Source organism: Rhinopithecus bieti, unplaced genomic scaffold (assembly GCF_001698545.2).
Source record: "Rhinopithecus bieti isolate Rb0 unplaced genomic scaffold, ASM169854v2 scaffold_13029, whole genome shotgun sequence".
NCBI classification, from domain to species: domain Eukaryota; kingdom Metazoa; phylum Chordata; class Mammalia; order Primates; family Cercopithecidae; genus Rhinopithecus; species Rhinopithecus bieti.
The window spans coordinates 1,346,968-1,372,617 of NW_016807982.1; the positions used below are offsets into that span (position 1 = coordinate 1,346,968).

At 47.6% G+C, this 25,650-nt stretch overlaps 1 protein-coding gene across 1 annotated transcript in view; it reads right to left on the reverse strand.

The window, feature by feature from the left end:
* The window catches only part of CSMD2 (CUB and Sushi multiple domains 2), a gene marked incomplete at its 3' end in the record, with an annotated part of 670,449 nt that overhangs the window by 240,533 nt on the left and 404,266 nt on the right, over window positions 1–25,650 (reverse strand). Inside the window, 3 exon segments of the mRNA XM_017884421.1 lie at window positions 3,625–3,807; window positions 19,626–19,738; window positions 23,502–23,605. Of these exon segments, the coding sequence (XP_017739910.1) occupies window positions 3,625–3,807; window positions 19,626–19,738; window positions 23,502–23,605 (400 nt within the window).

Genomic DNA, 25,650 nt, shown 5'->3' on the forward strand with positions numbered 1-25,650 from the left:
GGCAAAGTAAAGTGTGCATTCATGCATTCGTGGCATATCTCTGGTGAAGGCTATTTTGAAGCTTCTTTTGAAAGTGGCTGCTAATGGATTGATAATTGGTTTCCTGACTTCCTTAAGAAGTGTGAAGCATTCTGCCAGCCTGTCAACAAAGCATCAAGTATTGTGCAAACCACCATCAGAGTTATTTGTATCTTCCTTCCCATTGTATCTCTTGTGGTGGAAGACTAACTGGACAAGACTGTATGGGAAATGCTCTCTATTCTTTTGTAAGGAAGGAGGTAAAACGGGCAAAGCTTCTGGAAGGTAAAGAATATGTGCAGCCTGGCCAAAGCTTTCCCACCATGATAGCCAGGATGAGCAAATTTCCTAGGCAGAGACTGAACAACTCTGAATCCAATGCATGGTGCTCAGCACAGGGAAGACAGGCGGTCAATAGCTTGAATGGATGGAAAGTGGTATTACTTCCCATTGATTTTGAGCAGGGGTCCCTGAAGATGTGAATTAACTAAGGACCAGAGAGTAAGAGCAAAGAAGCTGGTTCCATCTTTTTTTTCAAAACGTTTTTCACTGTGAGATAAATCATCTTCTTAAAAATCAAATTAACAAAAGACTATCTATTGAGCATCTACTACTGTGAGGGCAGCTCAAAAGCCAACAAAATGATTCTGAAGTCACTGCTTGCTACAGAAAATGTTTTGGAACATGAAGGAAGAGTGTATTTGTGTATTCTTGGCAGGGTAATTCCCTAGTAAAGAGTTGTTTTGAAGAAAATGTTTCAAGAGAAGAACAATATAATACTTTGCATCTATTCAGGCAACTTCTCAAAGAAATTTGAGCCATTGAACTAATATCCCCAATCCCCTTCTAGCTCTCAATAAGGAAAGGGCAATGTTGTTTGCCAAGTATTGTATTAATATTTATTGTGACTAATGTATTGTAAAATTTAGGGCACTTATGCTGACTTTTGCCAGAGGAGCTTTTGTATGTACATTTATAAGCACTTTATAAAACACAGAGACCAACCTTATATTTTATATTTTTATAGACGTTTATAGCTATTGTCCCTTTTCTATTGATAACACTATAATATATTTGATCTAGAGTTAACAGCAGAACACCAAAGTTTAACACTGTCCCCCAACCAAAGTATGACCTACTCTGTAATGATCCACTTTCAAAGTAGCTTCCAGGTACTTATTGTGGAAAATGTGAGGACTATTCATGTCATAGTGATCTTTTTCTATAAATATGATCATAGAGGTTTAGAATTTTTGGAGCCAGAATGGAGTGCTACCCTATTGGATAGGTCAGTACATGAAAATCCAGAGAGAAGATGCCTGGCTTTAGTCACAAAGCTGAGCTAGAACTAAGAACCTGGTCTTCAGATTTTGAAACCAAAGTCATCTCAGTGCACCAGGCCTTTCTTATCACCATACTTTCTTATCAGCAATTGAACTATGAGCTCTCTGAGGGCAAAGCCCAGGACCTACAAAAGCATCAGCTTGCCTGCTGGGTACTCAGTAGAGAGTGGGCAGATGGAAGTCCCTCACTTTGTTGAAATGCAAGTGCGACCTGGCTATATGCTGCAAAGGCATGGGGCCAGTTGGTTCCCTCTGGCTTCCTCCATGGAAGCCAGCATCCCTGAGATTCAAGCTGTGTCCCGTGACTCTCCAATGTCCAGACACACGTGAGTGATGGAAGTGCCTGGGGATGTCATCCTATTCTAAACCAGAATTGTCTAGAAGAAGAAATGCCATGTCATCTCCCCAGAGTACCTGCTTAGCTTTCATCCATAAGCCTCAGGCCCCTCATCCTTGTTTTAAACCACAGGGAGCACTGACACATACTTGTCGAGACAGCCCTATCCTCTTTCCTTCTCAGCTGTTTGCGAGCAGTGCCCAGCTCACTGGAGGCTGCCAGCCCTGCTTGTGTACACCAAGGGCCTGCTGGGCAGCACTTCAAGGTCTTCTGCCCTTGGTAAAGGTTTTACAAGGATGTTCTAAACCTGCTCCTAAGAGTCAAAGAGCCAAGTAAACTCTTGGAAGGGTCAAGCAACAGTCCCTCAGCTGGCATTCTGCTACCTGCCTCTTCCAGCTTGAGGGACAGTGAACCTTATCCTGGTCCTAAGAGGCTGGCTGGTTTTGCTTCCCATGTCAATCCTCCCAGCTCTTTGTTGCAGAAGCTAGACCCTCCTCCATTTCTCCCTGCCTTGTTTTATTTAGATGGATTGAAGAGATTAAGCCCCCATGGCACCTGGGGCTCCCACTGTGTGTACCTTTATCTTCTCAGGCCCTGCCTCTACAGAGCCCTGCCTTGTGCACCCGTCCCTGGGCTTGGTCTCTGCAATGGGCAGAGCCTTTGTGTTTGCCTGCCCTGAGCTGCTCCCTGCTCCTCCAGGTCCTTGTGGCTCCCAGCATGCTACACGGCTAATGCTGTTGTTCTAACCACAGTGGGGAGCAGAGATGGGCAGATATCATTCAATTGTTTTTTTTCAATAAAGGTGATTTGTTCAATGTGTATTTAAGGGTGATTTGATCTTTAAACATCTCAAGACTTTTTACATAAATAAACTCAAAAGTCATCAAAATGCTTTGTCAGACAAAGTGATTTTTGTTTCATTTAGAAAGTATAATCACCATGGTACATCCCAACTCATCAACTCATACACCAAACTCTCAGTCATCACAGAGACCCTGACAGTCTCCCAGGCTAGTCCTCTCCCAGCCCCGAGGGATTACCGATCTCTAGTGTGCAGAACTCAAGACCCCAACACATTGAGCCAGGGGAAGGATCTGAGGATCAGGATGCCTGTCTTTCCCTGAGAGAAGCACATGGAAAGAGATGGAGAAGGTGGAGTGACAAGGGATAGGAGAAGACATGATAGTCCAGAGAAGCTGGAAATTTTGATTTCCCAACAGAGACCATGCCTGGGCCTTCCTTGGCTACACACAGCCCCTCATCCTTGCCAATCCCGCTGTGACTGAAAATTTAAGATGTCATTTGTGCTGCAAAGTATGGTCAGGTCATCCAAGAGGAAGGAAGAAGGGCTTCTTTGTTATCTCCACAGAACAGACCACTCAACACCAACCCCTTCCCCAAAAGATCAACAGTCCAAAGATAGCTTGATCTCTTATCCCTCTCTAAATCCAATATGAGATGAAGCAATTTTAGGAAACTGTTTATATCCTGGCAAGGCCGGTTTCCCACAGCATTGAAGGTTGGTGGTGTCTACAATCTTACAAACTTGCCAGTCCCTTCCACCTTGCTTGATTAGATGGTGCCAGTGGTGGCAATGAGGGTGAGCAGGAAATGTCTGGGTCTGAGCCTGGTGGGCTAAGCTCCAGTGGTATCTCCTTGCTCTTAAGGATCACCAAGAAGGGTAAGATGGCATTGAAGAACATCACCAAATGTCAAGAGCACTTGTTCTCACGTGCTATAGTCGACTTTGCCTGCCAGAAATGAGGACCCCACCAGCAACATTCCGAGGAGTAGAATAAACCAACCAGAGTGCAGCTGTTGTTACAACCTGCAAGGTTCCCAGGGACGGGGCCCCTGGACTAGCTAGGAAATGGGCCCCTGCCTCTCGGTGAAGACCCTGGTGTGGCCTCCTCCCTGCTCACTTACACACGCAGCCTGGCTTCTTAGCCGACCATTGGTTATTCTTTTGGCATGTGATTGCCTTCTGTCCCACCAGCTCGAAGGCGGGCTGGCACTCAAACTTGAGTGTGTCACCATGGCGAAATCGGGAGCCTTCCCTCCGGCCATACGCAGGTATGCCAGGGTCACCGCAACTGCCCTGCTCGATTTCTGAAAGACAGGAAGATGAGAAAACAGAGACAAAAGGTGACTTTATACCTCTCCTGGAGCTGAAGGTCCACATGACATGCTCTGCTGCTCTTCTGCCATAAGTCAGTGCTTAGAGTGACACAGGCAGGATTCAATGTTCTTATAAGGAATGAGGTTTGTGAGAAATCCTGCAATGTCCTGTTTCATTGCAGCATCCTAGGATGAATGGGCTTCCAGCTATCAAGTGCCTGAGATTCTGTGTCCACATAAAATGTTCTAGATGCTTGGATGTTTTGACCCCTTATTCCTCCCTAAATCCAATATGAGATGAAGCAATTTTAGGGAGAAGGTGGGTCTACATTCTTCACAGGTTACCTGTCCCAGGAGCAACAAGTTCCACAGCATTAGAAGTCTTTGGAGACTTCCTCACTGAACCTGATCTTGCATCTGAACTGCTAATGTCACATGACAGATCTCAAGTACAGTCCATTTCTGAGCAGCAAAGGCAAGTGCAAGATGACACAGCAGTTGAAGCTTTGCTCCCTGTCTTTTTCCCAAACCAGAGATTAATTGAGAATAAATGTTCACTGCCTGCTGATGTGAAAGCACCTTCATGGAAATGTTTCCTTAATTCAATTTGAGATGGTAGCAGGCAAAATGAAGCAAATGACTCACTGAGTATGCTTTGAAAGTTCACTTGAGTCAACAGTGGTGAGTCAGACATGGAGTGGGTTCCCTGAGACAGCTCTGGGGGTCCTGAACCCAGTGGGCATGATGGGCTGGCTACCTCACTGGAGAGGCAGTCAGGACCCAGATGCTTCTGGAAAGGAGTATGTCCTGGCCAAGCCTCTGGAGCTTCCTCTGGAGTCACCCCCACTTCCACTCATGCTGTGCTTAATGCTGTGAGAGATGGACAAGGAGGGGGTGGTGGAAGGGAGGAGGAAGAAGAGGGAAGGAGAGACGCTCTGTTTCTGGGGAGGAGCTCTGTTTCCGGGGAGAAGGGCGTCCTGCAGGACAGACAGGAAGTCATGAAGCCAGTGCCAGACAGTGAGGTGAGGACTGTATGAGTCCTGAGATTTGGGAGAGAGGGGCCCAGAGTCATCAGGGGAGTTTTTTGGACACCTACCCAGGATTCTCAGGACAAAGGGACCCTGCCTGTTCTGTAGACACCATCATGGGCTGTCAGGCACCACAGTCCCTGAAGTTGGTGTGTGTGATCCCGACAGGGATGATTCTGCAAAGGCTTTCCTACCACACTGTGGGGCTTCTGTGGGCTGGTCAGAGTTGCCATCAGCTCCAGGCACTGCCGTTTATGGACGGGCTCTTGACTGTTGCATTCATGTTACTGCAAAATGAAGGCTGCCAGCTTTGTGCTGAGAGCAGGCAGGACAAGGCATTCTATGGCTGGGGTTGTGTGTGTGTTAGTGAGTGTGTGTGTGTGTGATCATCTAAGTCGAGCAACAAGGGTCCCCTCCTTTGTGCAGGGGAGTCTGTGTGACCATGTGCCAGGTGTGAGGCATCTCAAATGTAAGTCAGCCCACTTGCCTCTCACCTCACATGTGCCCCAGCCTCACCCTCTACAAGTACGCCTGCTGAAAACATAGCTGAACCCCCTCTGAAGCTGGCTTTGCTCAGGCTCAGGGATGGGGGAGGGGATACACTGAGGCATTCCAGGAACATAGTCCCTTTGCTCCAGGTCCCAGAGCTCCAGGGCATCTGAAGGAAAGAAGAAGGGGCCCCTGTGATAAGTCAATGTGGAGAAGCAAGCAGCAGGACCCACCTGCCTCCAGATGTCCCCAGATATGCTTTCTGGGATATAGCCTGGGGTGTGAGGGCTGTCACTGCAGGCATTTTGAGACCTGGTGAAAGTTACACAGCATTTGAAGCCAGAGCTAGATCCTTCCTGCTGCCAGGGGCAGAACCCAGATATAAGGTTTCCTAGCGCGGCCCCACCATTTCTGTAGGAGATACGCATGTGGGGTACGTGTGCCTGTGTTCCTGCCCACAGCAGCTAGTCTGAGGCTGTGATTGGCTTAAGACAAAGGGGATACTAAGGGGGATGAAGGAATCTGCCCAGCCTTCCCATCGTGCAGGCACAGCCCTGCGCACATGCCCACATCCACCCACCCATCACTTTCTCCTACCATCATTCAATCACAGGTACCCACTTAAGCACAATGCAATGAGCACCTACTGTGTGCCAGTTGCTGTGCTAGATCCTTCACATCTGGACATGGTCTCTGCCCTCAAGAAATGAACAGACAAGGAAACAGGTGTTTATGATACAGGGGATTCATGCTGTGGATGCACGTAGGAGAAGCACCTAACTCAAACTTGGAGGATCAGTCTGGAAATAGGGTGTGAAGAGTGGAAGTACTAACCTCATCTCCAAAATTTCAAGGGGCACCAAAATCTCAGTTATCATGACAAATAATATCTTAGTGCAATATTTTTTTTAGAAAATCACAATTAATGCCATAAATCCAGTTCACAATGAAGAAAAATACCAACATTTAAAATAAAGCCTGGATCCAACCCTATGCTCAGATGACTCACCTCACTGGTCTCACCATAGTCCCAGCACTGTCAGAGCCTGTCTTTGATTCAAATGTTGATGTGTTTTAACATGGACATTTTGCATTAATATTATTTTTTAAAACAATTTGCATTAAGTGTTACATATCTTAATTGCTGCGTTTTTTTTCCCTATCACTTAAATTTCGTGCCCATGAGTGCCCTGCTCACCTGACCCTAGTCCCAGTCCTGGGTCAGGAAAGGCTTCTTGGAGGATGTGGTGTCCAGGCTGAGGCCCTAAGGCTGTGGTGGAACCAGGAAGGTGAAAAGGAACAGCAGGAAAGAAGGAAGGGCCTTAGATGGAGGGAAGAACCCTTGCCAAGTTCCAGAGGTAAGACTGTTTGTAGGACTGCGATACAGGAGTGACAGTAATTACCCAATAGTTACTGTCACAGCTAACTTTTAGTTATATAACTAAGTGCCTGGTTTTGGCACTTGGGTGTACCCTCACTGAGACAAGAATGCAAGAAGAGGGTATAGATAGGTCTGAATGGAATCATCAGTAGGAGATGCTGAGTTTTAAGGTACTAGTGGGACCTGCAAGTAGAAATATCTAGCAGGAAGTAGCTATCTGGGTCTTAAGTTCAAGAGAGAAGTCTGATCTAGAAATTCAGCTCGTAGATTGTAAAAGAAGCCATGAGAAGAATGAAACGACCCAAGGAGAGTGAGAAGGGATGTTGGTCCAGGACAGGACAGTTAGGGACAATGTAGGGACCAGCAGAATGTTACACTGGGAGAGTGGGGTCACAGGAGCTTAGAGAAGAATGAGTTTCAAGAAGATAAAAAGCCTTGAATGCTGCAGGGAAGTTTATATAGGATTGTAAAACAGATTAGCAAAAAGAGGTCACATTGATACTGTCAGGATTGTGTGTACTGATGAGGCCAACACCCAACAGGAGACGAGAAGGTGATATCACTCTATCCAGAGAAATTAGGTAGCAGCTCATGAGGCATATGGCCTGGGTGGAAGTGGTTAAAATAGTTTAGTACAGGGGAAACTTGGCCATATTGAAATGCTAGAGAAGAATAAAGAGGTGGGAGGAAAGATGTATTGAATGGTTAGCTGAAGATCTGAAGGAGAAGGGGGTCCCTACAGGGGCTCCAGAGAAGGAGAGAGGCATGGGACTGAGAGCACACATTAGAGACCACAGTCAAGAGGGAAGAAGTGGTGGCAGTGAGTTTTCAGGTAGGATGGCAGGAGACCGAGAGAGATCCTGTGATGACACAGGCTCTATTTTCTAAGTGGAGGAGGTCACAGTCTTTGCTGAAGGTGAGGGACAAGTCATGGAAAAACAACTTGAGGAGAATGTCTGAAGCTGTCACTCTGGAGAAGAGGAAATCATGCCTAGATGGATTAAAATGCACCTCTGGGGCCCACTGAGGGTGCAGATGATTCATTTGTAGGGATACCACCCAGTGGGGCTATATGACTTGTCCCAGCAGCCCTTGGCCACTCGGTTCCTGTAGAAGTAGAGGAAGGGGTAGGAGGATTGACTGAGTGAGGGGTGTTGACTGAGTGAGGGGTGATTGGGCTTGGAGAAATGGAAGACAGTGGGGCAAAGGAGCTGAAGATGTTCAAAAGAATGGCCAAAGTGTTATCCAAGGGGCTTAGGATGAAGAAGGAAAGAGGTGAAGGGAGCAGGGGGCGATAGGGGAAATAGGGGTTGGGAAGGGATGATGGGCAGGAGTAGAGGGAGTGTCACGTGAAAAAGCTGAAGTATGTGGAGTTGAGATTTCAGAGGTGCTTGATGATGAGGTCCAGCTGCAGCCAGTTCACTGAAAGAAAGTGAGAAGGTCAAGGCCTGAGAGGCAAGGTGATGGCAAATAGGGAGGAGGAGACCAGTGACAGTGATGAGGAGGGGTAGAAAGTATCAGAGCTGGAGACAGCATAAGGTCAAAGGGGAAGGGGTTTACACATGGGTGGAATGGCATTGGCGAGACAGCATACAAACTCCTCTCAAGGTGAAGTTCATTTGGTGTGGGGAAGTGGGCTGCTAGCACTGCAGAGGGCTACAGGGTCGTGGTGACCTCATGGGAACTCAGGTTCAAGGGAGCATTTGGCAAAGAGTTCCAAAGCATAGGGGGATGTGTTGCCCAGAGAACCAAGATTGGGTAGAAGGAAGAGGAAGAACAGAGCAGGGTGGGGTGAGAGTTTGGGAGCTCCTTCCAGGAAGGCAGAGGGGGCTGCTGGCTGGCTTCTGTCCCTTTGACACCTCCTGTCCTGGCCTAAGCCTTCTCTCCAAGCTCAGAGTCAACTCCTGCTGGAAACACAGGGACCAAGGCCCCTGTCTTCCTGCAAAGGGCTCCCTGTGCTCTAATGCCCTGCCTGAAAGGTGTTTGATCTGACACTTCTGGTCAGGTGCTGACCAAGTCTGACGTCAGGACCCAGAATTGCAAACAGATAAATGGATTTTGACTTCAGAAAAATCACACATGCAATTTCCTGCTACCTGGTTTAATATAATTCCATTTTATGAGTGTTTTTCCTGTCTCTCCCCTTTTGCCTACCAAAAGCAAACTGGACAACATGAGATGATTGCTTCTAAGATGGCTCAGAAGTCTATCATGACTGAGCTCTGCCACTCAGCATATTTGCTCTCCCCTTTCTTGGCTGTTTTATCCCCATCATCTGTGATCAACCTCACTCTTCTCCCCAGGTTTTTCCATTTCTAATACCAAATTGGAATCATCTTTTATGAAAATGTCTGTACAGAATGGACTGTATCATGTGGTTCGATAAATTCACTGACTATTTGATGTGCTCCAAGAGGGGAGGCACTGCTTGGAGGAAGATGAGAGGAAGATGAGGATTTGCCGCCTTTCACATGAGGCTGGGAGGCTTCACTGGCTCCTTCACTAACTCGTTGTTCCCCTAGCCTGAGCTTCCTCTCCTCTTCCGTTGGCATGACTAACGCCTTGCATTAACAGACTTTGGTTTAAAATGTTACCTCCTCCAAGACATTTTCCTTGACCACACATCTTAGATCTTAGACATTTCCCTTTTACTTTTCTTTCTTTGCACCCCATTCTTTTTATTTTTTCTTTTGAGACAGGGTCTTGCTCTGTTGCCCAGACTGGAGTGCAGTGGTGCTATCACAGCTTACTGCAGCCTCGAACTCCTGGGCTCAAGCAACCCTCCCACTTTGGTACCCTATTCTTTCCCTTTATAGCAATGATGCACCTTGTAATTACCCATCTATTCATTCAACAAGTATTTTATTGGTTACTGTTCTAGACAGTGGGGATATAACAGTGAATAAAAGGATGAAAATTTGTTCTTCTGGAGCTCTGGCTGGGCATCGGGCACAAGATGATTCACCACCCGGCCTCCCTCACTCCCACCCCGTAGAATGTAAGCCCCATGAAGGTAGGTATCCATTATGTATCTTTGATCACGGTGTACCTAGCACTTAGCACAGTCCCTTGAACACACAGAATACTCTGTTTAATGTATGAGCTCAGCTAACATTTTGCATGGAAACTGTGCCAAATGTCACACTAAGCACTAAAGGTACAGCGTTGCCTGCCCCACAGCCCCTGCCCCTGGAGAACTCATAGTCAGGTGGGTAATTCCAATACAAATGACAAGGGCAATGGAGAGGATATAGACCTGACCACATGACTTGGTTGATAGCAGAAGGGGCAGCTCAGGCCTCTGGCTGGGAGCGCTGGACAGGTTTCTTAGAGGTTGTTCAAATCTGGGAGTCAGTCTGGATTCTGCTTTGTCCTTCTCCCTCAGCTCTCCTTAGTCCCCTCCTGTTGACTCCTCCTCCCACATACCCAGAACCCTCTGCTCTCCACCCCGTCTCTCCCTGCCTGAGTTCAGCCCTTGCAGCTCCTCATCTGGGTGCCAGTAGCAGCCTATGGTTCCCCTGGCTCTTCCTTCTATTTCATACTCTACAAAGCAACACAAGAAATAAAAACCTGATGATTACCATCCCCTGCTCATTGATCCTTTCACAACTTCCCAAGTCCACAGACTAAAACCCTAACTCCTCAGCATGGCAGGACCCTGGCCTACCCCTCCCACCCAGCCTGCTCTTTGGCCATTGACGACCTTGAGATGCACACGGCACAGTACTGGGTGATCTGTAGGGAGGTGGAATAGTGCAGTGGCAAGAGCTCTGGCATCACAAAGCCCAGGATCTAAATCCTGGCTCCGATACTAAGGAACAGACCTTGGGCATGTGACTTATTTTCTCTGAGCCTTAGTTTTGCCATCTGTAAAATGGAAATGGTAATAATAACAAGGTTGTTGTGAGGATTAAATGAGCTTCTGTACACAAGATAATTGTCAAAATGTCCAGCATGCAGTGTGTAACCAGTGACTAGCTGTATTTCCTCAGTGTTATTGTCGCTGATGTTTGCAGAGCCCAACCGCCCCTCACATGGCTCTAACGTGGCACCTGCCATCCTCTCTTCCTGAAATGAACACCCTTTGCTTGTCTACCAGACAAAGAATTGTCTTTCAGCATTGGTGCAAGTGCGTTCCCATCTGGGACCTTCTTTCGAATCGCCCAGGCAGCCTTAGGAGCTCTTTCTCTCTCGGTCCCAGCCCCCTTGGACATTTCTGTTGTTATAGCAACAGGTGCTGCAGTTTTGGGTGTGTGTTTCCCACTGTTAATTGGTAAGTTTCTTGAAGACCGAGCCAATGTTTTTTGAAATGTCTATATCCCAGCTTTTCTAGTGAAGTGCAGGGCACAGAGAGGGGATTCAATAAACTTTTGAGGAATGATGACAGGAGGATGGAGGCAAGGATGGAAGGAAAGCAGGAGGAAAGGAGAAATGGAGGACAAGAGTGTAGAGTCTACAGAAGAGCTAGAAGCTCAGTGTGGTGGGAAGCTCAAGTGATGGAGAGAAGAGGCCAGAGAGATGGTTGGAGGGAGACCCTGAAGGGCCTGGTTTGATGAACAATAACTCGTTTAAGCTTCATCCTGTGGGCTGTCAGCTCCTCAGAGCCAGGGGTCACATCCCCTCCACTCTTTGCATCTCCAGAACCAAGCCCAGTGTCTTACACCTACTAAGTGCTCAGACCCGTTGTTGATTCAGTACAAACTCCTAGTGAGTGACCAGGACATCTTTGGTGCATTAGGATCACCCTGTGGGCATACCCAGATAGCCTGGATTGCCCAGAACCACACCCCACTCTGCTTTTCTACTTCTGATGATGTGAAGGGCACCGGGAGGTGAGAGACCCCACATCTATACGTGTACCTATGGGGACTGATGTGTTTTTCCGCACACGATTTCCACAAATGGAATGGAGGTATGGCTGGATGAAGTGGGTGACATTCTTCCCTCCCCATCTCCTTCCTCCATAACACTGCATGGGTCTGTCACCAGCCAAAGGAGGCTGGAAACAATGGACATGGAGGTAGCTAGCCTCCAAGCTATCTGCGTTAGCCCCAGACTGAAGCTTACCATTTGCAAAAGCTATGTATTTAGAGAGTACATCTCATTGACAAATTACTTCCTGCCAAATTTTAATGTGGTAACATCCTCTGCTGTTTGCCAGCCCAGTCTCCAGGGGCTAGAACAGGCTGGATCCCACTGGGACTTTTTGAGAAGAGGCAGCTGCTGCTTGTATCCAGCTCAACTTTGGCTCCCAGTGCCTGAAAAACTTTTAGAGGTATCATGGAAACTCAGCGAGCGTCTTAGGAACATGTTAGTGATATTCCTGGTCAAAGTTGGAATGTTTGGGCCTTCCAGTTTATGCGGAAAAGACAAGAAGTAGAGGTGTACCAAAAATAATGGAAGAGAGGCTGAAAATAGCCATGTGCTTGGCATCTGACAAGAGGAAGGGCGGTGTCCTAGAGGGAGTGGTCAATGATGCTGGTCAGTTGCCCTGGGCCTCCTTTGAAGTCTGCCTCCAACACCACCTCTTCCAGGGGCTCAGCAGTGCCCACCACTGGAGTAAAGTTCTGAAGAAGGGGATGTGGCACTGCCTGCAGAGAGCAAGTCTTGGCCCTCTTCTCCCCAACTTGCTCTCAGACTTTATTTTTACTGAGGTTTTAGCTTCAATCTTATCTGCATGTCACCTTTCTAAGCCTACCTGTTCCCTCTCTCAAGGATGTCTGACAAACTCCTTTTCATCCTTCAAGCAAGTCTCAGTTTCAGACATCACCTCCTCCAGGGAGACTCCCCTGATGCCCTTTAGCAAGATTCGCTGCCCCTCCTTTGTATTTCCTTGTCTTCTAACACTTGTTCTATGCTACTGAAAATGGACTATGAATTAGGTGAAAGCAGAGATCGTCTTGCTGTCCTTGTAGCCTCAGTGTTCCAAACATTGTCTGCAACACATCATAGGGCCTTAGAAAATGTTGAACAAACAGACGAGCTCATTTCTAACATGAGTGCCCTGGACTGTTGGGCACCCCCTCTGCATAATCTCTACTGCCCTGCTTCTTCATGTCTGCAGCGTCCAGGTCTCAGTTTCTTCCTCCCCTGGGCCAGCCTCCCAGATTCAGCATTAAGCTGCCAGATTCCAGACTCCAGCAAGGAAGCAAGGAGACTTCCAGATTGATGCTAAAACTTGTTAGCAAGTTGTATGTAATTTTATAATGTTTCTGGTAAGTGCTAATTGCCTGTTCCTTAAATATTTCTTGTTCTACTGGGAAGCAAAGAAATTGCAACTATGAATGCATTTCTCACAGCTGGTCGCCCCCATGGAGGGAGACTGGCTCAGAGTGCTCAGATATTGACAGATCAGGAGTCCCCTCCCCCACCCCAAGACCTGGGATTGTGACAAGCAGAACTGGAGGAATTTCTGGGAAGCAAATGCCCCAAATTTCCCACCAGGCTAATACTTTCAACAAGGAAGAAAGGATGATATTGGAGTGCCACCTGCCTGCCCCTAAGGTTGTATCTCTCTGCTCAAACTGGGACAGAGTGGGTATTGATGATGATGATGCAGCCAGGTCTGCCTAAGGGATGGGTGGAAATGATGGATATGGGAGGTCTCTGCCCTTGGATGCCTTATGCCATCCTATGGGAAACCTGCATCCCAGCTCCGCCGCTCCCCCACCCCACCCATTCCTGTGTTGAGATGTCTATCCTGCATGGAACTCCCCAGGAGTTGGAATAACAGGGGGCTAAAAAGGAGGAAGAGGCAATTCTGAAGCTTCGGGCAATGATGTAGGTTAGAAGAAGAGCTGTAGGCCTTGGAGAGCAGAGAAGGGAGTAAGCTTCCAACTGAGCATTTACTAAATGTCAGGCCCTATGCTGGGTGCTTCACTATACTGAGTCCTCATGAGACCCTGGAAAGATAACCATTCATCAGCCCCTCTTCACAGATTAGGAAATTCAGGCTCATTGATGAGGAGAGACTGCCACACAGGGAGTCAAAGGAAGATCCTGATTATAAGTTGGGTTTGCCCAACCACAAATCCTGCGGGACAACAGAGAATGCATGGACTCTTGGCATCTGTGCACTAGGTCGGTGGTAAAGTGGACCAAAAGGGAATTGAGAGGGTGCTGGGGAGGTTACCTGATTGTGTCTGAGTATTACAATTTAATTCTACAAGCTTTCCTGAGCATGTGTTCTGTTTCAGACGCTGAATTAGGCCCTATAGGACTGGAGAGATTTTTGTCTTGAATGGATTCATAGAAACCAGAACTTGGTGGAATTATTATTATGGAGAACTTTGGATGTCATGTAGAAAGTGTTATACTTTATCCTAAAATCAATGAGAAGTTGTCATTTTTTTTTAACTAGGAGAGAACTGTGCCAGATTTGGATTCTGGGAAGATCACTGCTCCATGTGGCAGATGGGTAGATGGGAGCGAGAGGACTAGAGCCAGAGATGCTGGTTAGGAAGACTCTGCTGTTATTCAAGTGAGAGTGGATAAGGGAGGGACTCAACTCAGCAGTGAAAGAGAAGTGGGACGTGGAAAACTGACAGAATCTGGGAATGGAGTCAGAGGTGGGAAGAGGGAAAAGGAGGAGGCAGAGATGAGGCCCAGGGATGGGATGGATGGTGGTGCTGTTCATGAAGATGGGGTACACAGGTGTAGGTCATGAGCATGGGGGCAGAGATGGCGAGCTTGGTTTTGGATGGTGTTACAGACTGGACTTGTGTGTTCCCCCAACTTCCCCAAATTCCTGTATTGAGACTCTTAACCCCTAGTGTGACTGTATTTGAAGATGGGGCCTCTAAGGAAGTAATTAAGGTTAAATGAGGTCATAAGGACAGGGCCCCGATTTGAGAGGATAGATGTCTTTCTAAGAAGAAACACCACCAGGCTCATGCACTCTCTCTCTCTCTCTCTCTCTTTCTCTCTCCTGTGTGTGCATGCACACAGGAAAGCCCGCGCAAGGCCATGGTGAGAAGGTGGCTGTCTGCAAGCCAGGAAGAAAGCCCTCATCAGAAACCAAATTGGCCAAAGCCTTAACCTTGGACTTCTAGCCCCTAGAACTGGGAGGAAACTCGGTGCTGTTCTGCCTTCTCTAGACACATGACCTCCTATTCTTAAAACAGTACAACCGTTATCTTTACCCCAGGGGACATCGTGGTATGACAGTGTTCATGTAGGAAAGATGGGCTGGCCTCCCGTTATGGGGTGAACTGTGTCCCCCAAAAAGACTTGTTGAAATTCTGACTCTGGTACTTATAAATGTGATCTTATTTGAAAACAGAGTTGTTGCCAATGTAAACCACCCAGTCTTGACATTTTGCTGTCAGCAGACTATACAGGTGGGTAGGTTTGAGACGGCTGAGAGGGAAGCCTTATCAAAATGTGTAACAGGAAGACAGAAATGCAAGTAGAGAACAGATGTGGAAGTCACCAGAGTTTGGGTTGAGGCTGCAACCATGGAAGTACACATCATCGACTGCAGAAGGTTCTAGAATAAGAGGACTGAAGGCTGAGGACAGACTCTGAGGGGCAGTGGGGAGCCATGGAGGAGCTGTGAAGGAACAGCCAGAGAGGTAAAAGAAAACCAGGAGATGGAGGTAAGAGGAGCCCAGGGAGCAGCATGGGCAAGGACAAGGAATCACATCCGGGTGCTGGGGACTCAACCCACCCACCTTTTTATAGTAGAGGGGGCTCCTCACCAGGAGGGTGTGAGAACGATGGGCTTCACCCCTCAAACAAAAAGTCAAAGGTGGAAGGGGCAAAAACAAAAAAAGTGGCCCACCCAATTTAGCCCCTTGAGTTTCCACTGGGCCAGGTTCCAACACACTGTGAGTCCTCCAGGCTCTTGCGAGCCTGATTCTGCCTCCTGCCACTTCTGGCTCCACACTCTGTACTGAGGCCTTAAGAGAGTCACCTCATTTCTCTGCCAGTCTGGGGAGGGAGGGCCCTAGGTGGGGAGTACTGGTGTAAGGCAGGGACCTAAACCCGAGGAATGTCAGAGCACCTGGTGGCAGATCCAGGTGCCTGGCCTGGAGGACAGGAAATGTGGAAGGTTTGGCTGGAGAGAAACTTTGGTGACACCCCCAGGAGAACGCAGTATCTCTATGCCAGACAATGTGCAAGGAGCTTTGAGATCTCATTTCACTCTCATAACAATGCTGTAAGATTGGCATTATTATTTCCATTGTACAAGTCAGGGAACTGAGGCTCAGAGAGACCACAGGTTCTCTGAGACTCAAGGTTACACAGCTGGGACCACACTGGGATTTACTAGGTCTGGTGCAATTTCAGAGTCTGTGCCATTTTCTAGAATCCACTGCCTCTATGCACAGAAACTGACATAGTCCCTGTGGGTTTGCTATGTCTCTAAACACCCAGACTCCCCTTCCTAATTTGTCACGGCTCCAAGGAGAAGTCCTGTTGACACCTAGTCCGTGACCAGCATTCACACAGCGTATGCTTTATACCACATCTAGGCTGCTAGCTATTATAATCACAGCACCCAGCAAAGTTTTGGTCACATAACAAAAGCTTAGCCAGTACTAGCTGAGTGAAATGGACAAATGAACTTGTGAACAAAATCTCCAACCTCTGGTGACATGGAATCCAGGTTCATGATACATGGTCTATTTGATTGGGGCAAAGCTTTGGCTTCTATAAAGATTTTATAAGGAATTGAAATTATGTAACCATGGGAGGCTTCTGGGGCAAGGGGAAAATCCATGGGCTTCTGAAGCCAGGGAGACATGGGCTCAAATCCCAGCTCTGCTACTTTCCACAATTCTGTGTGATCTCAGGCAGATTACTTCACCCCTCTGAGTCTCAGATTCCTCATCTATAAAACAGCAGCCATTGTATCCTTGAAGGAATGAATGAGATGAAGTAATGTCTTTCAAGTCAGTGGTTAGCTATGAATTCTCTTAAAACAAGGCTTACAAAGAGCAAAAGAGAAGAAAAGAGAAGAAACAGAGGCAGGGTGATCAGAACCCTCCATTCTGGGCATGCCCTATCCCACCATGGAGGTCCCTGGAGGGTACCCCAGGTCTTTGCAGGACACTGTGAAAACCCTGAGATAATGAACATAAAGCTCTGGCACATAGCAGGCTTTCAACAAGTGTTACGTCCCTTTCTTTTCCAACAAAATCACACCAAACGCATCTAATTCCTCTTTCCCACATGAAAGCCCTTCAAATATCCAGACACAGCTCTCAAATCTCCCGAGTCCACTTCCTCCCCTGAATAAACATTCGGGGGCCATCATTTCTTACAGGAATTGCCTTAAATCCTCTCCTTATCTATCCCAAGCTGAGGTCCCACATCTAAGCTCAATTATCTGGTGCCTGCTCAGGGCACGACAAAGCACAACTAACTTCCTGGGATAAATTCCAGCAGCTAATTATTTTTAACTCTTAAATCATGACTTGATATTTATTCCCATTTTATCTTTTCCTACTAATTTAGTCAACGACTCTACCCAACCCAGATCTTTCTGCACTGTTTGCTGACTGATATTGTCGTCCCTTTCAAGTTCACGCTGTTTACAGCTTATCCAAACCATTGGCAAAATATGGACAGATTAAGGGCATGTGGATGACATGGAATCGTTCCTCCCTGCTTTGGGGAACATTCACTGCTGAACATCCATAGAATTTCTGAAACGGGGGAAAACTTAGAAACTTTGCATCCATCTCCACTCCCCTTTTCAAAGTAGTGAGTGACAGGGCTTGGTCCTGAATCAAGGTCTCCTGATGGTTTTGTCTGGCGCTCCTCTCACAGCCCCACAGCTGCTGATGTATAATTTTATGCACCAGAACAGCCCACTCATTGAACTACCTGTGTATTGGCTCATTAGTCATTCACTAATTGCTTTGCAATTTGCAACATTTCTTATGTTCACATTTCTTAATCTAACCATCTTCACAGGACCCCTGTGACCTAGGTTGTATTATTATCTGTATTTCACAGATGAAGAAACAGATCTTGAGAAAGGTTCCATGATCTGCCATGGAGCTAGAAAGTGACAGAACCAGGATCTGCACTCAGAGTCTAAGTATTTTCTGTCTGCTGTTCTGCCTTCCCTAGACACATAGCCTCCTATTCTTAAAAAATCTCAGTATAGCTGTCATCTTAACCCCAGGAGACATCATGGTATGACAGTGTTAGTGTAGGATGGGCTAGCCTCCTGTGATGGGGTGAGCTGTGTTCCCCAATAAGATGTGCTGAAGTTCTGACTTCTGGTACTTATAAATGCGACCTTATTTGGAAACAGAGTTGCTGCAAATGTAATCAAGTAAAGATGAGACCATACTGGAGTAGGGAGGGCCCTTAGTCTAATATGTTGGTGTCCTTATAAGAAGAGGACAGAGAGACACACAGGAAGGTATGTGATGACAAAGGCAGAGACTGGAGTGATACAGCTACAGCCAAGCAACAGCAAGGACTCACAGCCACCACCAGAAGCTAGGAAGAAGCAGGGGAGGATTCTACCCAGAGTAGGGGCATGGCCCTGCTGAGCCTTGATGTCAGACTTCCAGGCTCCGGACTGTGAGAGAATAAATGTCCATTGTGTGAAGTCAGCCAGCCCAAGAACACGAATACACCTCCTGTGTACCTGTACCCAGTTTGGAAACAGAGTACAGGTCCTGGAGCAGGAGGAACCTATGGTACACTGGGGGTATGGTGTGTGAGCCACAATGAAGGGACACCTTCTCCCCGCTCCCTGGGCCCCTGTCTCCCTAGTAGCCACCTGGTCATTTTGAGGACTTTAGGCTCACTTTTGTGACAAAGCCCTTTCCTGATCCCCTTTCAGATGTTCCTGAAAAGATGTCTGCTCCCTTCTCTGTGCTTCCACTGGCACTGTCCAGGCAGCTCTTCTGCATGCCACTTCGTTTGCTTTCCCCTCCATCTCACCACTAGAGCACAAGTCCCTTGAGGGAACGCCTAGACTTGATGTGTCTGTCCCTGTTGCGCTGGTCTAGTGTCTGGTACCTAAGAGGGGCTTAACAGTAACTTGTGGATGGCTTCTCCTTCCATCTTTGTAGGGACTGGCATTAGCTGTTATCGGCCAAAGGGGGTTTGGAAGTGTTCAGAAGGATGATGTTGAGGGTATCTTCTGGGCCCCAGGCTTTGCAGTTCCCTTAATGCCTATTCTAAGCAAGAGATAAAGACTCTTGTCTGCATCTTTCTCAGGCCACCAACAGTGGTGTTTATCTGTTCCTAGCCCTATGCACAGAGTCACTCACTCATCACATGCTACCCAAATCGGGCAGCTTGGGAAGCTACTGTCCTCTCTAAAGATTTTAAAAATAAGTGACGCCTCTTAAAAGTCTCCATGAACCAGGTATGAATTGGGGATGGAACTGAGGTGTGCATCTGATGCTGGGTGCCTAGTATTTTAAGTATTTTATTCCAGATCATCCTCAAAACAACCAGAAGGCCCTCAGAACAAAGAGAAGGCTGGAGCTCAGAGAAGCGGAATAACATGCCTAAGGGGGAGGAAGCTAGTGCAGGGGAGAACCAGGATCCCAGGGCTGGGAGCGGTGGCTCACGCCTGTAATCGCAGCACTTTGGGAGGCTGAGGTAGGCGGGTCATTTGACGTTAGGACTTCGAGATCAGCTTGGCCAACATGGTGAGCCCCCATCTCTACTAAAAATACAAAAATTATCTGGGCATGTTGGTGTGCACCTGTAGTCCCAGCTACTCGGGAGGCTGAGGCAGGAGAATCACTTGAACCTGGGAGGCAGAGGTTGCAGTGAGCTGAGATCGTGCCACGGCACTGCAGTCTGGGCAACAGAGTGAGGCTCCGTCTCAAGAAAAAAAAAAAAAAAAACGAAAAATTCTGACTCCAAATCCAGACCCCAAGTCTCTGACTCCCAGGACACAGTTCATCTGGCTTGCCAAAAGCAGTTACCTTCATAAGAAGCCTTGAATCCCAGGGAGCTGCCACTGCCATCAGTCTGGAAGAGGAGCCACATTTGATGATTGGTGCTGACAATGAGATCCGGGACCGATGTACCTGTCAGGCTGGCAGGAGAGAGATATTTAGAGGTATGCTCTCCACCATGACACCCGAATAGAATGACTGCCTGACCAATGATATCTAAAGGACTATCCAGGATCCAGGCTCACTTGGGTAAATTCTGGGCCCCACTGCGTTTCTGACATTGGAGCCCAGCAGCATGCTCTCCATGTGCTGGGAAGACTCATCCTGTCTCTCCCTCGGCCATGGGTAGAATCTCATGGGTTGAATCTCAACTTTTACTCCCTAGCCCAGACCCTTGGGTTCATAAAGGAGATCTGTGTCCTTACTTGCTCAGGGGACAGGGATAGTTAGAGCCAAATCCAATCAAGGGGGTATCTACATTCTCGCAACTTTTGAACTTTTGTGTGACCTGTATTGCAGAAAAGACCTCCCCCATCCCCACCTCCTTGCTGTCTTTATGTGGGTTTCCCCTCACAGAAACCCATTTCCCCAGTTGGAACCCAAGTCATTCTTTCAATGAGCCATCTCCTTCCACTCCAGGATAAGGAACAAGGCTTAAAGTATAGTCATTATCTGAGGGCCACATTCTTTTCAAAGAAGAGGGTTTAAGCATGGGTGTGGGGGGAGGGGGAATTCAATTCAGAATCCCAACCCCAAGCACCTACCCATGTAAGATACTGTGCTTATCACTTTCCTACCCATTATCTCATTTAATGGCCCTGTTGCCAGGAAGGTAGGGGTTGTCAGCCCATAGTACAGATGAGAATACGGAGTGCAGAATGGGCAGTGGCTTCCCCAGGGTCAACCTGATACAGCGGCAGAGCTGGGAGTCCCCTGTACAGGTTGGGATTTCCAGAAGAAATCCAACCTCATTATTTTGTTGAGATCAGACAAATTACCAGCACAGATGGAGGCAGGGGGTTGTGGAGTGGGCAACTGAGCTAATGAGTCCTAATCTCTGCTTCACCCAGGGTCTCAGAGCTTGGGAGGCTGTCAAGTCAGCTGCAAAGAGGTCATCACACCATGGGGGATATGGAAGTGGAGCTGGGATAGAGCACCTGGGATCCAACAGCTTAGCCTGTGTGATGTCCCTGAGCCTGGGCTCTGACAAGCTGAGTAAGGATTGTGGCCAGGCCAGTGCTGGCTCCTGACTCTGGGGTGCTGATGAGCAAGGGAAAAGGCTGGGACCCCTGCTTTTCCTCTGTTTGACCCAATTACAACACCAGGCTCTGAGTCTGCCATTCATTTGCTGTGGGACCTTGGGCAAGCAGTTGAGCCTCTCTGGGCTTTTTCACTCTATGTTAAATGAGGGGATTGTATGGTATGATCCTCAATAGCCTTTTCAAAAGCTCTGCTATTCCAAGGTTTTCTCTATGTCAAAGCACACTGGGATTGTGGAAGGAGGAGAGCTAGGATCCTAGTCTCTTGGGCACAAAGAGCTGAGGCACCATACGGGTCAGTAAACTAGGGCAGAAAATGAGTGATGGGGACGCACCAAGTGAGGGGGAGAGGTAAGTGTGATGGTGAATTGCATGTGTTAACTTGACTAGGCCACAGGGTACCCAGATACTTGGTCAAACATTATTCTGGGTGCTTCTGTGAGAGTGCATTTGAATGAGATTAACATTGAAATCAACAGACTGAGTGAAGCAGATCGCCCTCTCCAAGGTGGACGGACCTCATCCAATCAGTTGAAGGGCCAAACAGAACAAAAAGATGGACCCTCCTCTGAATAAGAGAATTCCTCCTGTTCAATTAGCTTTAAACTGAGACATCAGCTTATTTCCGGCTTTTGAACTTGAACTGTAACATCAGCTCTTCCTGGATCTTGAACCTACTGGCATTTGGACTGCGACTACATTATTGACTATCCTGGGTCTCTAGCTTCTTAACTCACCTGGAAGATCTTAGGATCTGTCAGTCTCCCAAAATCACATGAGACAATTCCTTACAACAAATTATGTCTGCCCATCTAATTGCTATTTGTCAGTCTGTCTGTCTATCTATCTATCTATCTATCTATCTATCTATCTATCTATCTATCATCTATCATCTACTTATCATCTGTGTTCATCTATCTATCATCTATCAATCATCTATCATCTATTTTCTATCTATCATAATCTATCATCTATCTGTCTATCATCTATCAATCATCTACTTATCATCTATCTGTATATCATCTATCAATCAATCGATCAATCAATCATCTATCATCTATTTTCTACCTATCTATCATAATCTCTCTCTCTTTCTCTCTCTCTATCTCCTATTGTTCTGTTTCTCTGGAGAACCCTCACTAACACAGTGTATTAGGCATGGGGCAGAATGCCCTGTGGGCTCACGTTCCATTCCTTTGTCTGGAGAAACCCCAGGTCCCAGCCATGTCACCTGATTCACTGGGTACCATCGGATAAGATGAGTCATGTAACTGTCTGTATAGCATCATCTCCAGGTAGGTGCAGGGAAGTTGCGAGAAACACCCAGAAAAGAACAGCCTCTGGTCAAGCCAGCTGTTACTAAATGGCCATTTCTCATTCAGCATTAGAACCGGAAAGAGATATCCTGGAGCTAGCCTTGTTGGGAGGGAGTGTGGCATGGGACATTGTCCTTGGCTGAAATCAAAAGAATGAACTTGAGTGCTGGTTCTGCTATCAACCTTCTCTGAAACCTTTGGGCCTCAGTCTCCCCATCTGTTAAACAAGAATAATAACACCAGGGCTTAAGTGAGATAATTGATGCAAAAGTTTCCATCCCAGTGCCTGGGAGCATGGTAGGTGTTTAATGTTGGTGACCCTCCCTTCCTGGAAGGGAGATGGATGTGGCCAGGCCTGTTTGTCTCTGAAGCCAAGCCACATGCCCTGAACAGAAGCATTTCCTGATTTTTTTTTTCTTTTTTTAGACAGGATCTCACTCTGTCACCCAGCTAGAGTATAATGCAATGCTCTCAGCTCACTGCAGCCTCAACCTCCCAGGCTTAAGCTATCCTCCTGCCTCAGCCTCCTGAGTAGCTGGGACTACAGGCGTGCACCATCACATCCAGCTAATTTTTGTATTTTTTGTAGAGATGGGTTTTCACCATGTTGCCTAGGCTGATTTCGACTTCCTGAGCTCAAGCAATCTGTTCACCTTGGCCTCCCAAAGTGCTGGGATTACATCAGTGCACCACCACGCTTGGCCTTTTTCCTGGTTTTCAAGTCAGGCTATTGGTGGTGGGCAAAAGAGAAGCTAAATGGTCCCCAAGAGCACAGGCTCAACATAGTGGGATCCCATAACAGCTTGATATTCTCCTCTCCCTTGTCTGTAATACGTCATACTGGTCTTTTTCGGCTCGGGAAGTGTGGCCACTATGTCTATATGGTCCTGATTCTCTGAAATCATTCATTTCCCAGGGAGTTCTGAGCACACAGAAAGATGAGCAACTCATTTCCGTTATCTCTGTCTGAGGTCAGGCTGTCATGGCTGGATGTGGCCTGGAGTAAAAACTGTCAGGGTGGCAGAATCAGGGTCTGCATGGAAGCAGCCAGCCAGTGGAAGGCTCCAGGTTCATCCACAAAACCTCCATCTCCCAAGACTGCTCATTCTGTTCACATTTCATATGAATTCAGTGAGAAGGTGCCCAGTGCTCTTTTCCCCTTGGTCAGAATAGAGAGAGGTGGAGGGATTACTGCTGAAACTAGGAACACTGCAGTATACTGTCTTTGCTGTAGCATGGTCTAGGGACCAGGCAGGACTCTACAAACCCCACCCCACTAACCCCAGCCACCATTCCACTTTCCAAACAACACGCCCCACTGCACTTACATGTAGAGAACTGTCTTCTGGTCCCCATCCTGACCACCATCCCCGACCGTCAGGGTGTCATAGCCCCTCTCCAAATCAAATTCCTCAAAGGCAAGCTTGATCACCTGGGGAGGGAGCACAGGGTTAGGAGCGGGTAGGGGTTGCGAGGAAGGCTCCCAAAGCCTTGAGGGGAGGAAGGATTTTCTGTGTTATGTCCCAATGCTCAGAGTCACTGGTGACACCATCCTACACAAACTGACCATTTCTGTGCCACTTGAATGAGTGAACTATTCTCTCTAGGCCATGCGGTCTCTAGGGCCCCCGATGTTTCTGAAGATGTTCATGGCACATCTGGCCAATTCCGGTGGCTGTCACAGCAACTGGCACATCTGGCCAACAGCGAGATGATTAGACTCTTTCTTCACGCCTTAATGCATAGAAATCCCCACTGGCTTGTTGGCAATTTTTCAGGCCACATGTGGAATCTCAGCTCTCTTGCCCCCAGGGACCTGCAGAAGTTTCTCTCATCTTCTCCTCTGCCTGCTTTTCTCCATCCTTTTCGTTTGTTTATTTGTTGAATAAATGAATGTTCTCAGAAAGAGATTTCAACAAGATTCCTCTCTCTTGTTTTAATCCTGCCTTCCACAAATATTTACTAAGCGCTCACCATATGCCAGGCTGGGCAGTGGGTTTCCACAGTGAGCACGACATGGTCCCTGCCCTTGGTAAGAAGGGGAGATAGAAATGCAAACTGATAACCACAGCACTGGGGTGCGATGGATGCTACAGGCGGCTGGGGGAGCGAAGAGGAGCCTATGGCTCACCCAGCTGGAGTCAGGGGCAGGCACTACTGGACATGGGGGTGTCTGAGGAAATTCTGAAGGCTACTGATGACCCTGTCAGGCCAAAGGGGGATGCTTGGAAAGGGAGGGAGGGGGATGCTCTGGGAAGGAGTCAGGTGCACAGGGCCTGAGTTATGGCAGAGATGGAACATTCCAGAACAAATTATTCAGTGTCTGTTGCTAGCAGATCTACAAACTGAACATACCTGCTGGCTGCCTGGCTCTGGGGGATAATGTGACCGGCCCTTCAGTGCAAGGAGGTGACTTGCGAAGGTCTAGAATTTGAAAAGTTTCCCTGGAGCTTGGTTCAAAAAGTCTCATACGTCTACCCTCCAAAATTAGAATTTATCCCAGGGGAGGAGCATTAGAGTTTTAAATAGTGGGTGACAGGGACACATAGGTGTTTGAGAAAATGTCATTGTGGCAGTATGTGTGGAACTGATTGGCAGGAGTGAGGCTGGTGGTGAAGACGGTTGCAGGCTTTTGTGGTAGTGCAGGTGAACGATGGAGGAGTAGTAGTATGGACAGAGAAGAGGGCAGTTCCTTGTGATATTTAGGGCTTTGCGACAGGATGCATGTGGCGCTGAGGGGAGGGAAAGATCTAGGATAAGTTGCAGGTTTCTGGCTTGTGCAACTGGATGGGTGGGGGATGGTGCCATTCATAAGGACAGGACACACACAGGCACCCACTCCTGATGTCTAATTTGTATCTCTTTTTGTCTGTTTCAGTCTGGTTTCGATCTGATGATGATCTTCATTCCCCCAACAGGGAGACTGAAGTTGCTCCTCTGCTTTCTGTTCTACAACTCAAGGAGTATATAATTTCCGTGGACATTTTTTCCTAGTTGTGGCTGACACCTTCTGCAGGTTTCCTCCATCCAAACCAAACAGTCCAGCACCCACGTCCTGCCAGGGACCCTGCAAAGCGTTACTGCAAGGTGCTGTCTCAGGTATCCCAGAGGCAAACTGACACTGCCCTCATTCATAAGCCTGGGTAGTGTCTATGCAGGGCCCCTCTGAAGTGGCCTGAGAGTCACAGAAAGATGCATATCTGGATAATAGTATCTGAGCACATCAGTGGGTCTACACATAGACACAGAAGAGGAAGGAAGTGATTGCTTTTGACTAGGAGAAAGGTTAAAGGCAGATTCCTGGAGGAAATGAAACCCAGGCTGAGTTTGGAAGATGAACTGGAATTAAACCAACGGATGTGGAAGGGAAAGCAACCCAGGCAGAGGGAAGGGCAGGGGCGTGGAACAGGGTGGCTTGTCCAGAGAGGTCTAACTACTGTGTAGCTGTTTAAGGGGGGGGGGGGGGGGGGGGGGGGG